Source organism: Rhagoletis zephyria, unplaced genomic scaffold, assembly GCF_001687245.7.
Source record: "Rhagoletis zephyria isolate East Lansing unplaced genomic scaffold, Rhagoletis_zephyria_1.1 Rzeph_scaffold_00437, whole genome shotgun sequence".
NCBI lineage: Eukaryota > Metazoa > Arthropoda > Insecta > Diptera > Tephritidae > Rhagoletis > Rhagoletis zephyria.
This window is the reverse complement of record NW_016157521.1, coordinates 117,099-133,481: the sequence shown is the minus strand read 5'-3', so window position 1 is coordinate 133,481 and position 16,383 is coordinate 117,099. Positions and strand designations below refer to the sequence as shown.

Genomic DNA, 16,383 nt, shown 5'->3' with positions numbered 1-16,383 from the left:
CCACTACAACACAGCGGCCGCCTGTAGTAATATTTGAAATATTTAAGGTTAATTTTCCAAATTCCAAAATGTAAAAATCTGTCCTGCTTTTTTTATCAGCCGAAGTATCTGACGTGACGTTACCTTACTTAAATTTCTATTAAAAGTTTTATTGTTAATATTGTTTTTATACAAATTTTTAACGCAAATAAGACATGAGTTTTAGCCTTAGCTAGGGTTTCATTTCTTGTAAATCTCTGTCGTACTATAACCTTCTTACTTACTTTGGAATTTTTTGCGTTTTTTTTTCAAAAAAAAATTTAAAATTTTTAGTGTGTTATTCACACTACTATCAAAAAGCAATTATGCCAAAGTATGCGTCAATCGATTATCTTTAACAATCTGTTAAAAAATCTTTTGTTACTTTCGAGATTATTCTTGTTTTTGTCACGCGATGTTGGCTTCTTCCATACAAAAAATCGACTTCACCGCCAAGTTACTTAACAGCATATTGCTTTGCTTAGCGTTGTCGCTTAGCCGATGAGGCAGCCGGACGTACTGAACATCGCCTGATCATTCCCACTACAGCCGGTTCTACGTACCGGAATGACTCGGGTTTTACTCGACCAAGGGCTGTTGTTTCGGCGATCTAACCCCGTTTAGGTCGGCGAAGTATCTCAGAAGTTGGTCGTCCATAGGGCTACATTTGCTACGTATACTTCTGCTCAGGGCTGGCATCGAGTCAAACCCAGGGCCAGAAACCTACACCTGCTGTATATGCCAGACACGACTACACCACAACTCCACCTCAGTCAAGTGCAATGCTTGCGAGGGGTGGAGCCACCTCAGAGTGCTCAGGACTACGGACACATCGGCAGTGGACCACATCTTCTGTGCCCCCCTGCTGCTCAAACAGAGCATCGTCCACGGCAAACCCCAGTCCATCTGAGCAACTCAACGCAGACACCACAGCACCACAACACAACAAATCAATAGGCCACACCACAACCACGACAGACCACATAACAGACACAACCGCACCACCACCCACACGCCGCCGCCAACAACTCCTTGTTCCTCCTACAATCTGCACGGTATGTCAGACCAGGATATTCCGTAATGTGACATCAGTCAAGTGCAACACCTGCCTTGGCTAGTGCCACTTTAGGGCATGTTCAGGTCTGCGCACCACGCGAGATTGGACGAGGAACTTCGAGGGCCCGTGTTGCGCTGCTCGGTCGCAAACCCCAACTGCGACGCCACCCACTACCACCACAGGGCGGCAACCTCCACAGCAGCGCACACAGCTAATGGCGGCAAAGCCACACACATCCCTCACACCTCGCATAACTACACGTCTCCCGAACCACATGATGCCCCTTCAATTCAACTGTAACGGACCTCATGGGAAGGCATGATATATTGATAGCTGCGGTCCAAGAGACGAAGTTGCACAGCAATTCAACATTGCTGAATTGTGCCGGGTACAACGTGCACCGTTGAGATCGCGAGCGAGATAATGGTGGTGGCTTAGCGTTCATCACGCACCACACCGTGCAGTATCGTCTTATTGAAACAGACATCGACCGCAGGGATACCACCCTAGAATGTCAGGGCATTGCTATCCGGTAAGGCGATGTTGAGCTCGAAATATTTAATGTGTACATACCCCCTGTTACTTGCTGCCCGACAGGATATCACCCTGACATAGGTGCGCTCCTCAGAAACCGTATGGTAGTAGGTGACTTCAATGCGCACCACGATCTTTGGCACTCAAGCCTGTCAAACGATCGTAGGGGAACAGACTTGGCTGAGCAGATAGACGATTCGACATTCTGCACAATGAACGACGAGGCACCCACCAGGATTATGGGCAGCTGCTGCAGCTCGCCAGACATAACAATAGTCAGCGCTGGTCTGATAAACAGCGTATCATGGCGACCTATGCTGACTTTGGCATCAGACCATCTGCCCGTAGTCATCTCGATCGATAAACCAACCGACTTTGCTTCCGCGGAACACCGGACCTATATCAACTTTTCTAAACCTGATTGGAAAGGCTTCGCGGAATTTACTGAGAGCACCTTCGCTGCGCTCCCCACACCCACCGACGTCCACCTTGGTAAACGTAAGTTCCGCAGGGTTGTCACTGCTGCTGCAGCTCGCTTCGCACCGGCAGGATGCATTACGGACCCACGTCCAAATTTCCCTGCTGAAGCGGTTGTTCTAGCCAACGAGCGTGACAGCCTTCGTCAGGCCGATCCAGGAAATCCCCGTATCAGGGATCTCAACGCGGAGATTCGGCAACTAGTGAACGTACATAAGCGGAAGAAGTGGGAAGAGCATCTGAAGACCTGTAACTTCACCTCTGGTGTGAGTAAGCTTTGGTCAACCGTGAAGTCACTGTACAAGCCGACGAAGCACGACGAGAGGGTCGAAATTTCTTTCGGCGACCTTGCTTCGACGGACGCGGAGCGATGCGTGAGCTATTTTAGCCGGCAGTTCATACTGCATCCTCCGGTGGACAAAGCCAAGCGTCGAGTGACCAGAAGGCTGGAGAAACTGCCAACAACTTTTTCGCCCTTGCTTTCACCAGCGTTGAAGTTTAAGTGGCCATCGGAAAGGCGAAAGCCTCCAAAGCCATGGGTCCCGACGGAATATGCATGTTGATGCTGAAAAATTTGGGTCCTGCGGGAGTAGCTTACCTAACGGAGGTCCTCAATATGTTTATGGCCACTCTCATCACCGCAGACATCTGGAAGGTAGGGAGAGTGGTCCCACTGCTCAAACCGGGGAAAACAGCCAACAAGGGAGACCCTTATCGACCGATATCACTCCTTTCCCCGGTGGCGAAGATACTAGAGGCCTTGCTGCTCCCGTATTTCACAAACCACCTGACCCCAGCGAAGCATTAGCATGGTTTCCGTAAAGTACAACAACAGCACTTAACGCCATAAACACTCAGATAACACGTGGCCTTAACCGCAACCGTCCATGTGAGAGAACTATTCTAGTAGCGTTAGACCTGTCAAAGGCGTTTGACACCGTCAGCCACTCCACGCTACTAGAAGATATAGAGGCTTCCTTTCTCCCACAGATGCTCAAACGGTGGTTGGAGAATTATCTGAGTGGTCGACACTCGTCGGTAATGTTTAGAGACAAATCGAGCAAACTTAGAAAAATAAAACAAAGGGTTCCGCAGAGTGGTGTCCTTTCCTCCCTACTGTTTAACTTTTACATTTCAAAGCTCCCTCAACCACCAGAGGGAGTCTCGATTGTCTCCTACGCCGACGATTGCTCGATCATGGCGACTGGGAATGGAATTGATGACTTGTGTTCGAAAGAAAACGGGTATCTCTCCGAGCTTTCTCGCTTCTTCACTGCAAGGAGCCTAACCCTCTCCCCTACCACCTGGACGAAGGAGGTCAGGCTGCCAGTTGGAATTTACGTCGATGATACACCAATTCCAACGGTGAATAACCCCAAAATACTCGGAGTAACCTTCGACAGTATGCTCTATTTCTCAGCGCACGCAAACGCTATTTTCAACAAAGTACAGAGCCGCAACAAGGTCCCCAAGTCGCTAGCCGGCATTACTTGAGGCAAAGATAAAGAAACGTTGCTGGCAACATACAAGGCAATAGGCCTGCCGATTTTAAATTACGCAGCACCAGTGTGGTATCCGGGGACTAGTAGGACGCATTGGATGAAGCTGCAGACAACACAAAATACAGCACTACCGACAGCGACTTCTACCTTCTGATGTCGCCTGAACACCACCTACACGACGAGGCGAAATTGCTCCCGGTCAAGGATTATAACACCATGCTCTGCAAGCAGTTCCTTGTCGGGACCCATAGACGTGGTCACCCGAATGGTCAGCTGCTTGCAGAAGAGCCCGCGCTCAGGCACGTCAGGATGCATATCTAGGAACTGACGGACGAAGCCTAGAGGTTCATTAAACAACCTCTGGCCCCGTCAGCATATCAACAGGCCCTGAACGGCATTCACATGGAGTCAGTCTCGAGTTATGTAGACTCCAGACCTGTGAATGCCGTTCTAGGCGCACAGCCACCGGACATAGACGAGACGGAGCTTCATCTGCCTCGGGAGACAAGAACCACAATAGCCCAACTTCGCTCTGGCTACTGCAGCAGGTTAAACTCATACCTGAGCAGACTAAACGTAGATCTCCAAAAGTAATAATAGCGACAACAATTTTTTTTGCAGATTGTTAAAGGTAATCGATTGGCTATAATTCCTCTTAATAACCTACAGTTTTACGCTGACTCCGAACGGCGACTGTATTTTTATGAGAAGCTGGCAGAATACACTCGGATGTTTGCCATTGCCTGCGACCGCTATTAGAAAAAAAAACTTTTTATGTTTTTTTTTGACAATAATTAGAAGTTTTTTTTCTGACTGTAAATATTTATCTACAAGGGTGCGAAATTTCATATCGATATCTATTGCAGTTTAGAAAATGTTAATGTTGTAATTGTGTCATACTTCAAAATATAACTGTCAATAACTTGGACAAATATAAGTTTTTTTTTAACATTCGTATGCCAACATTAGGACTATGATAATTTGAAACGATATTTATTAAAAAAACCGTGACTTGGCGGAATGTTCGTGGTACACTTCACTTGGCCGCACTCACCATCGAATTGATGGGTTATCCGCCGTACAGTACTGATTTGGCACCTAACGGTTTTTTGTTCCAATACATCAAGAATACACTTCGCGGACAACGATTTTCATCGCCAGATGAAGCTGTTAACACTTTTAAACCCATATTTTTGGCGAAAATGCTTCACCAGTTGCTTTCAGCGTATGCAAAAGCGTATAAATCATGCTGATAGTAGAAGATCCGAATAGGGCACGACCTTCACCATCTGGTTAATGGATGAAATCTATTTTGTATGAAATTTAACGTGGCTGAAAAAATCCTGGCCAGGATATTTTTAATTGAATACTAAAAAATCTTATTTTTTTAATTTTGCACTCATTTGTTTAACCCTGGAAGTTATCCGATCTTTTGACCCGGTATGCGGGCTTGTTACTCGAAACGACAAATACTAACTTTGAATTTATTTAACAAACAAACATCAGTTAAAAGGCTGTGGGTGGCTCCACTTATATCAGACATGAGGGTTCAGAAACTATAACAAACCTATTTTCATGTTGTACTCGACCGTACATACAACCTGCACAATGTTTTGTTTTGGGTGTATTTCGTAACTTTTTGTATAGCATGGTGTTATTAACATTTGTAGATTTTTTCCTGACTACCGCTCGATTTCTTTACTCAATAAAGATTCCATCCATTTCGAACGTTGCTGCTCTTTTTTTGTGATGTTAAGCGCCTTACGTAATTTAAGACTACTTACTATATAAAGTAATCAGGGCTATCAAAGAATCCATCGTAGCTTCGATTTTCGTAAAATATACCAAAGTGGCGAATGGCTACTAACGTAAATTCGAAATTCGTAGAGAACCTTCATTGAATCCGTTCGTAATGAAGATTCGTACAGATACTCTACGACGAGCTTATGATGTCGGAACAAAATTTAAAATCACTGAATCTTAAAAATAATAGAAAAAAGCTGCATTATTGTTAATAATAAATATTTATTATACTCCAAACTTGTTATGGTTTGATGTAATTCCGTATATTTGTGTAAAAGTAGACATAAAATACCAACGCCATACATATGTACATTAGGGTGGTCCAAAAGCAGTAAAGCCGGAATTGTAATGCTCTCACTCCCTAGAATTGTTCTATATCGAAAAAAAGTATGCTCCTATTTTTTTTATTTTGAAATCAAAAAATATTTGGAGATCGCTCAAAGCGCGCAAACTTTTCCGTGTATTTTTATGTGTGAAAAAAAACTATTTTTGATAGAAATGGTATTGACACTTTTGTCCCCTATTTCTGAAAGGTTGTAAAACTAATTTTGAATTGCACGACCCACTCCATTGCTTATGCCAGGATTTTAACTCTCATTCCAGCACGTTTGATATATCAGATCCGCTTTTCAGTATTAAGAATGCGGCACTCTTCTCTCTCAATAACTGAATTATTAAAATAAAGACATAAAATCAGCTGATGAATTTAGTTCTGTAGCTGAACAGTTTTAGATCTCGACATTTAACAAACTCCTGCCTATCGTGATTCGGCGCAAAAATTGAAAATACTGGTTCCGTACGTCATGCGGACTGCGCCCCTCGTGCCGATGGGCGGTAATGGAGGGTAACAACCGTTGGGATAATTATTATTACTTGAAAATCAATATTTTTCGTTCGGAAAACTCTAGTTCTCTTCAGGAGACTTTCAGTAATAATACCCAATTTTTTATTTAACCATTTTTGAATACTAACGTTTTTTTTGCTCTCCGCATTGCATTTTTTGGAGTTTTTGGCGAACCTATAAATTAAAGTTGCGATGAAAAAGTGGTTAAATAAACAATTGGGTATTATTATTGGAATCTACTGCAGATAAACACAGTTTTCCGATAGAAAAATATGGATTTTAAAGAATTTTATACCATTTCTACGAAAAGTTGTTTTTTCCCCATATAAAATACATGGAAAACTTTAGGCGCTTTGAGCGACCTCTAAATATTTTTTGATTTCAAAATAAAAAAAATTGGGGTATATTTTTTTCGGTATAGAACAATCGTAGGGGGNCTAAATATTTTTTGATTTCAAAATAAAAAAATTGGGGTATATTTTTTTCGGTATAGAACAATCGTAGGGGCTGAGAGCATAAAAATTTCGACTTTACTTGTTCACATGCATTTCTTGACCACCCTAATGTACATACATAGATTCATCTGCTAGACGCTATTTAATCAATGAATAGGGGTATTCTCTTAATACACTTAATATTTTTTATGAAGAAATAATAGTTTAACAACAATTTATTAAGAGAGAATCCTTATTACTTTAATATCATTAAAACTAGTTAAAAAAATAGTTTTCCCTTTAAAAGAATAAAATCTAAGCTAAAAAATAAAATTTATTTAAAAAATAAACAGAAATTAAAAAAATATTTCCGCTGCCCGACGACTCGGACTCGAACTCGGATCTCTCATATAGCAGTCTAGTGCTTTGCCCACTCAGCCATTGCGACTTCTGGGGCCGCGTGACCTAAATCGCATACATAAATACCTATTGTTTCTTTTGCACTAGCTAATTTCGAATCGAATCGAATTCGAAGCTGGCAACGATATTTTCGAGCTCACTCGGATTCAGTGATAGCAATTTTTTCGTATTCGTAGCAGGCATTCGATTTCGTAGATTTCATACGATGGATTCCGTGATAGCCCTGAATATGAGCGCGGCGTAAGCCAAGCACAAGGTTTCGTAACATTTTCATTTATTATGGCATGAGATTCCGTCATCCCCGTCAAGTTTGGTTTGGAGACAAACCGGTTTTGGCACAGTGCCATCTTCAGTGACATATTTGTTTTCGAGAATAACACCCCTTTTGCGATTGTCGACTAGTAGTAGATAAGCAACTGTTAGGCGATTATGGATTATCCGTGGTATTTTCAAAGTCGTTTTCTCGTTAAATAAGTGAGTGTGAATAGTTTAAAAAGTATTCACAGTCGCTTATTGAACGAGAAATCGACATTCATAATACCATGGAAAAGCGATAACCGAATAAGAGTCGTTTATCTACTACTAGTCGACACTCGCAATAGGGGTCTAAATCATCTTCCTCCCTGTCGGAAAAATTAACCAACACCATGGAAAAGCGATAATCAAATAAGAGTCGTTTATCTACTACTAGTCGACACTCGCAATAGGGGTGTAAATCATCTTCCTCCCTGTCGGAAAAATTAACCAACACCACTGAAGCCATTAGTGTGTATCAAACCTAAAAGCTACGGAACCAACCACTGGTTTGGCGAGATGAGATTATGGCTGGCTTTCAAAACGTATCAATACAATGTTTGGAAACTGTTATACTGCGGTATTCAAACTTTTTGTATATGCAGAGTTGCGACACATTGCAACCATATACATTTGCTAATAAATGTTACTAAAATTAGATAGCAATATTAAAAAACATAACAACGGGTTTTAGTGGTTATGTGCTTTGTGAATTCAAACTAATATGCTCTTTGTGTTTTATATTTTGAGTACACGGGTCAGTTAAAGTTGTGAGTTAGTGTTAAAGGTGAAATAAATTACTGTGATAAATAGACATTTTGTAGTTCCGGTATTTATTACTCNCACCATGGAAAAGCGATAATCAAATAAGAGTCGTTTATCTACTACTAGTCGACACTCGCAATAGGGGTGTAAATCATCTTCCTCCCTGTCGGAAAAATTAACCAACACCACTGAAGCCATTAGTGTGTATCAAACCTAAAAGCTACGGAACCAACCACTGGTTTGGCGAGATGAGATTATGGCTGGCTTTCAAAACGTATCAATACAATGTTTGGAAACTGTTATACTGCGGTATTCAAACTTTTTGTATATGCAGAGTTGCGACACATTGCAACCATATACATTTGCTAATAAATGTTACTAAAATTAGATGGCAATATTAAAAAACATAACAACGGGTTTTAGTGGTTATGTGCTTTGTGAATTCAAACTAATATGCTCTTTGTGTTTTATATTTTGAGTACACGGGTCAGTTAAAGTTGTGAGTTAGTGTTAAAGGTGAAATAAATTACTGTGATAAATAGACATTTTGTAGTTCCGGTATTTATTCAGTAATTATTTTTCTAAAGACTTGAAAATTTTTTAGTAAGTAGGAAACATTATATATTTTCATAATTCAGTGCTTTATCGTGAATTAAACAAAAATTATATATATATTTACAGTGTTTTCTGATGACCGTCTGTAAACGGTCAAAACGGTTAACGCCAAAATTTACATATTCAAGAGCGTTTCATAGCAGCGTATTTTCGGAAGTTTCTTTTTGGTTTCTATATAGAGGAGTGTGCTCTGGTGAGGTCCAAGACCTTGCCTTAGACCCAGCGTGCATCCACAGGCCTCAGGCATCCCCTACTAAGAAGTATTTGCAGTGGTGGGTGCGGTTTGCATCTGCTTTGTACCTCCTTTGTAACTTTTCCCACCGTATGAAACCTCGTTGGTGCCGAAACTTTAATCGAGGCGAAGGTTGTGGATCAAATTGGCATTTTTTTTAGAACTCTGTAGTCCGGTTTTAGGGGTGTTGAAGTTGAAGCTTTGCCTTTGTATCTATAACGCTTCCCTCGAGTTGTAGAAAAGGGGGTCGCCCGCCCATGAAAAGAACCGCTGTAACAGATAAAGCTTAATAGCTCGATATATCGCCCAGTATGCGAAGCACTTCGTTCGAGAAGAGGCCTTGAATAATTCTGGCCAACCACGGGTAATATAATCATATGAACACTAATTAGGTCCTAACAACAGAGGATGCAAAAACCCAAACGACTTGACAGTTTGAGATAATGAGTAAGCACAAGCCGATCACCTTATCAGTGGGGTGTATTTTTGTCTCGTTTCATATAAGGAACTTCAAATGTTATTCTGTTTTGGCCGATACCAAACAGCTTCGTCGACTGCGTCTCTTTCTTAGCGATGTTGTTATAGTTGATCATAGGAAGTGTAGACAGGTCCTTCTTCTTTTGATGCTTCTATAGTGTTCGTTCACGCCATTGCTTTTACTCTCACCCAAGGAGGCCGAGTCGGAGTTTATTTTCAACGTAGCGTCAGGCTCATACAGTTATTTCTCTACGTGCCCCGGTTTATGCGCTATATAAAAGGACGGGCGTTATGAGGGATTGGTAGAGCGTGATTTTTGTACGTCGAGAGGTGCCTCTGCTTTTCAATTGCCTGCCCTTCCCAAAATTTCGACAAATATGGATAACTTGGGAAAAAATCTATGTAAACATTGCAAAAAATTAATAACCATATATGTATATATTGCATGAAATACTAAATTTTGTGTTAGGCGCCTGATAAAAACTTGTATGCGATTATTCACACTAAATAAAACAGTATCCCTCCTCTAGTTTTATATTTGGTCTTTTGAATTATATATATTTTTATCTATATTATGGGTGAGTGTTAAATACTCAGTATGCCAATGAAAAATTTTTATGAATTTTCCATTTTTAAAACACCAATGCTAACCAATAACAAACGAAGCATCAACTTTGTTTCTGATGCGCTGATTGCGCTAGCGATGCGTTTCGATAAATTTTCGGATGCGTTTTGGAAAAGTATACATACATTTTGTAGTTCGGCGTTATTGCAATGCAATTGACGTTTTGGAAGTCAGCCTATTTTATATCGAATCAAAATTAACAATTTTGTAAGTTTGCTTCCATGTGCTCATAATACTTCGACAACGGTATTTCATCTGCATGCTTTTTGATGTACATTTGCGTGTTTGTATGTATATGAACTCCGCTGGAATAAAAATCTGTTATCAATACAGTCTAATTTTTGGTGGTAGATTAGAAACTCATTTTTGATTTCAAAGTATTTGTACTTTTATTATACTTATTTGATTGCAGCTCATCTTATTTTACAACTGTAGCTAAACAAATTTTGAAATACCATTTCAATTAATTTAAAATCTTATATAAATATAAAACTCTTCACAAATTTTACTTTTTAAATTTCGATTTTATTTAAAGCTTTTATTCTTAAGCCACATTTCTTAATTGACCCTATAAAATCAGTTATTTTATACCTTTCGTATGTAAATTCATACTTAACTTCTAGTTCTTTATATATTTAAATTTGATATGATGAAACATTGACTTTCGAACAAAGTTATTGCATTTTAAATTACTTTTGTTTATTTCTTATACTTCTAACCTCTCTATACTAAATAGGGGTATATTTACATCCGTGGATACTACAAAATTTAAATGGACAAATATGTCATACCTACGACGTTAAATTTTTTTATAAATACATACATACATATATTAAATAATTATTGCCAATATTTTAGAATACGTTATACAGTATTCTTTAAGTCTCCAAGGTATTCGATTCACATTTGTCAAATTTCTAAAAATTTAATAATGCGGCGCCGAATTTTAGCGCTTTGAAGATTACTGCATATATATATACATACATATGTACATATGTATGTGTATAAATAAAATTACATTTCATATAATCTAAATATTTTTAAGCATATAAAACAATGGAAGCATTAGTTGTCGGTGGGTTTGAGTTGGCATCATGATTTAACCATTTTTGAACGCAATTCTCTTGGCAAGTCAAGTTATCGCAAACTGCATGTACTTGAAAGTCTATACTGCAAGCTCGGTCTTCTTTCATTCGGTAAAACTCCTCTTTGTATGATGACTCGCTATATGTTGACGATGAACTCTCATATCCTGATACGGGAGATCCTTCAGCACAAGGGATCACTGGAGACAAAGCTGATATTGCTGTCATATTAAAGGCACTTGGAAGATTTAATGGCTTGCATTCCTGAAAGTACGCACTTCCTATTTGAAAATTATGTTCGGCCACATTTGAGGGGTGAAATGTTGTATTTCGATCACTATCCAAACTAAATCGCGTCGGTATGCTTCCCTCCTTATTGTCAAGCCTGTCAACGAAGGCATGTTTAGCAGATCTTTTTTCGGTAATCGGCTCGTTTTCATTTTCTTCCTGTTTTTCCTCTTTTTCATCCAGAAGATATGGTTTAAATAGTTTTACTGGCTTTGGAGGTGGTGATTTTACATCTATTTCGACTTCGATATGATCATCATCACTTTCACTTAAATCTTTAACTCTTGTAAACGAATTAATAGAATCATTCTCTGAATTCCGCATGAGTTTACTTGTTTGATCATTTCTCAAAATAACCTTGCGCTTCCTAAAAGTCAAATCAACCACACTTTCGTTTTTATTTTCGGCCACATCATCAGTTTTAGGTAACTGTCTCAAGCTACAATTTATATTCTCCGCATTCTCACGCCGAGAACCAATAGATAGATCTATGGGTGTAACTGTTAGGCACGGGGTGTTTGATAATCCTTGTGTTGTTACGTTATAGTTTTGCAAGGTATATTCCTTTTGATTTCCATTTTTAATGCATGCGTTATGAAGATATTTATTTAAAGATATTCGGGTACAACAATCTTCAACATTATTCACTATTTTCATTTTTGCTGCATGTTCGCGCAATTCATTAGAATTGATTCCCTCGTTTCCCTTGTACGCTATTTCCTCTGGTGCTATGTTAACCTCCGACGAGCATGCAGACAAAACATTCACAGGTAGACAAGTTGACGACATTAATGACGGTACTGTTGACACCCGAGATTGTGTTTGTAGCAGTGCATGGGTATGCGGCGGCAGGTTGTGGTATTGGTAGTGCCGATGATGTTGCGGGGAAAGGTGTGTTAGGACAGGCATTGGTATAGATATATTGGCTGATGCATGTGTATATGGCGCATCGTAATGATGATGATGGTGGTGGTGGGCCGGAAGGTGATGCGAGTGAAGAATTGGTGACGATATTCCCGCAGCGTTGCCACTTACTACAGTCTGGCAGAGTGGTGACGATGTGTTTGTAGTTGAAGTGGTGGCAATCGCCATAGCACCCGCTGCTCCCGCAGCTGCAGCGGCAGCCACAACGGCGGCCAAGTTCGCCGCTGCATACACTCCTTGTGCTGATGCATTCGCTGATGGTGGAACCACAACTGGTATTGATGGCACTGTTGTAGAATTTGTAGCGACACTTTGTCTGGCTGTGTCCAAGGGCAGTTGCTGAGGTTTACTTTCAAAGTGATGGTAGCCGAACTGGCTATTATTATTCGTTGGGATCATAATCGGCACTTGTTGTTGCTGACTCACATTATGAAACTGATGTTTTAATCCACTGTGATTTATACTGGCAACCGATGATCGCAAATTTGATTCACATTGCAACCATTTCTGAATCTGTCGTCTATGTATGTTGTACTTTCTAGCCGTTGCCCGTTGATTGCCCTTGCAATCATTATCTTTTCGATATGATTCTAATACCTGTAGCTTAAAATGTGGTGTAAATATTCGCCGAGAACCCATTTTTGAGTTGTTTGTGAGGTTGTTCGCACCGCCATTACTTGCCATATTGAATGCTGTGTGTGTGTTTTGTAAAATACTTATTGCTGTTGTTGGCACTTGGGTATTATTTGACTTAGATATCATTATATAAAAACACAGTATATTTCAAACAGTTTATTCATTCCAAAATAACGTTTGAATGTTCACATTGAATTATTTTTTATGTAGTATACAGCTCGAAAAGCTTATGCAGTTTTATGTGTAAAAAAATATATATATTTCCGTATGTAATCATGCGGCTTCCGATGATACACGTTCGATTGCGCCGTTTCTTCTTTCCACACTAAACGATTAGCAGCAAAATTACTCTAGCATTTGCCAGACATTCTGGCTCGGTTTCGCATCCATGTATTGGTAACTACATGGCGCTTGTGTGTATAGTATAGCTGATGAAACAAGTGAACGATGCAAGCATTTGTCGTTCTAACCCACACAAAGGCAATTCAACTGTTGCTTTAGTTTAAATACATATGTATGTATGTAGGTGTACACTGTACAGCACAAGCAGAACGTGTTTTCCCAAACTCGTAAACTGCTAGTGGCTTGTATCTGTGAGTCATGGCGTGCGGTTGTGTAGGTGAACATATGCAGTGTTGTATTTTGAAGGCAGCTAAAGAATACATTTTTCGAAGAACTTATTGAACAGCAAGCAATACGAAATACATGTATATATATTCATGTACATCCATTAATATGTACATACTAGGGATGTTTCGAATGTCATATTTTCCACATTCGCGAATGCGAATGCGAATTTTCGGAATAAGAATGTGCGAATGCGAATGTTAGGCATACCATAAAAAAAAGCTATAATCAACTTAAGTAATCGTTTTTATTACTTAAACATTTTGTTAATTATTAGAAAATTTAGCGAGGGCTTAACCTATACAGTGTTTAAATCTATGTAGTAGTCAAAGTTCAAAAGGGGCATATTATATTTCAAAAAAGTTATTTTGCTGCCTTTTCTCCCATGAGGCGATTTTTAGAGGCTCGTATATAAGACCGACTGCACTGAACAATTGCTCTCTTGGAACGCTGGCGGGTGGAGCGGTCAAATACTTGCAGGCCAGATCTGTCAATTTGTCGTATTTTAGTTTAGTTTTCCACCAATCGAGACGATTTCCATCGAGATGAGCTCGTTTTTCTTTAAGATAAGCCTTCAATTGAGCTTTAATTTCACATTTTTTAATGTCTCCAGATACTACATCCGAGCTTTCGCTTTCGCTGGAGGAATCTAAAATTATTTCTAGGTTGCTTATAAGACTTTTAGTGGTACTTGTTGATGGCCCATCAATGTTGCTTGATATACTACTTAACCGTTTAGCGCCTGAAGCTAAATCCGGTTAGACAGACCTAGAGCCATTTCAATAATATTAGAATGGACTCTCTGCCCATGTACACATTCGCATTCGCAAAACATTCGTGTCATTTGATGCGAATGTCGAATGCGAATGTGTAAAATGATGCGATCCATTCGCATAACGAATGCGAATGCAAATATTCGCAACATCCCTGGTACCTTCCTAATATAAAGATACATACATATGTAGGTATATACATATATAAAGCGTTTTAAAAAGTTCGTGCGTAGATATGTATACTAAAAAGATTAAGCAGTAAGCAATCTATTTCATACATATATTTGTTATGTATTGTTACTATGCAAATGGATAGGTGCATACATAAGTACGGATAAATTCTTATTTTAAATTCTAAAGTGTAAAATAATCGGCTTTTTATTAAACTTCTTACATAGAAGGAAAGTTCCAAAATGTAATCGAATCATTCAATCAGAAGGGGAAAATGCAATCATTGCGAAAAAATTGCAAGTTGCACCATCAGCATGTTTCTGCGTCGATGTATGTATATTTATACATAAATAAATATATGCATATATGTGTACAATCTATGTACTTATGTATTAATATATTGAGTGCGCATTAGGCTGGTTCAAAAGTACATGCGGGGGAAAAAAGTCTAAAATGTTAAGCTCTAACCCCTACGATTTTTCTAAATAGAATAAAAATTACCCGTATGTTTTTTTTAAAAAGATATTTAGAACTGCCTCAAAGCCCATGAAGTTTTCCATGTACATATTTTATATGGGGGAAAAACTTTTTCATAGAAATGGTGCATACATAGAATTCTTAAGAATCAATATTTTTATGGATCGGTTCTGTTTCTCTTCAGGAGGCTTCCAATAATAATACCGAATTGTTTATTTAACCATTTTTTAATACTAAAAATTTTGTATGGATTTCTTGTGGGGTTTAAAATATATTTAATATAAAAAAACCGTTAAGTAAAATTCAAATTGGGTATTGTTATTGGAAGTCTCCTAAAGAGAGTCAGAGTTTTCCGATAATAAATATTGAAAAAGTGTTTTTCCCATACAAACTACATGGAAAACTTCATGGGCTTTGAGGCAGTTCTCAATATAATTTTTTTACAAAAAATGCGGGTATTTTTTCATTTAGAAAAATCCCCCCGCATGTATTTTTGGACCACCCTAATGNAAACTACATGGAAAACTTCATGGGCTTTGAGGCAGTTCTCAATATAATTTTTTTTACAAAAAATGCGGGTATTTTTTCATTTAGAAAAATCCCCCCGCATGTATTTTTGGACCACCCTAATACACACTCATTAATATATTAATACATGTGTACATATGTACATTGTACACATACATATATGTATGTCGCTAGGTTAGAAGCAAACTTGCCAAGTCCTTTTTTTGTAATTTTACAGGAGGGGAAAACTTCTTATAGCCATTTCCCTAAAGCTTTTCGCAAATCTTTGAATACAATATTTTGTGTGTTTAAAGCAAAGCAAAATTCCATACGAATAAGAAATATTCGATTATTAAAAGATTTCGCATATTTTTGGTTTTGTCGAATTTTCGGTGCCATTTTGAACTTAAAAAATTTGCTTTTCTTTGAATATAAACGACAAAAAATAAAACAAGTATTTGAAAGGGTGTATTTTAATATCCCTTGCTTCCTATATCAAAATATGAGTTTTCATAAAAAGTGCACTTAGGAACTTTTCACTCTAAGCTAGCGATATGTATTTATGTACGTATATATGTATATAAATGTGGTATAAGCGGTTTCTTTTTTTAAGAAGCGATGGAGTGCAATGGGGTATAGTCGTTGCGCTGGGTATGCAGTTACAGTTGCATGGCTATACTCAATCCCGACTCTTGCGTCCTCGTTCGCGCACTCTGGGCAACGTGAGCAACCCATGTGCGAGATGCGGTAACCAATCCGAGTGGAGCCTTGGGTCACGGCAGAAAGAGAGGGAGCTTC

General features: G+C 39.0%; 1 protein-coding gene across 1 annotated transcript; it reads right to left on the bottom strand.

Moving 5' to 3' along the window:
• Positions 1 to 10,600: 10,600 nt before the first annotated feature.
• brk (transcriptional repressor brinker) lies at positions 10,601 to 13,497 on the bottom strand. The gene has a single exon (XM_017611665.1). It carries the CDS (start codon positions 13,154 to 13,156, stop codon positions 11,138 to 11,140), a length of 2,019 nt encoding a protein of 672 aa, XP_017467154.1. The 5' UTR covers positions 13,157 to 13,497; the 3' UTR covers positions 10,601 to 11,137.
• Positions 13,498 to 16,383: the final 2,886 nt, after the last annotated feature.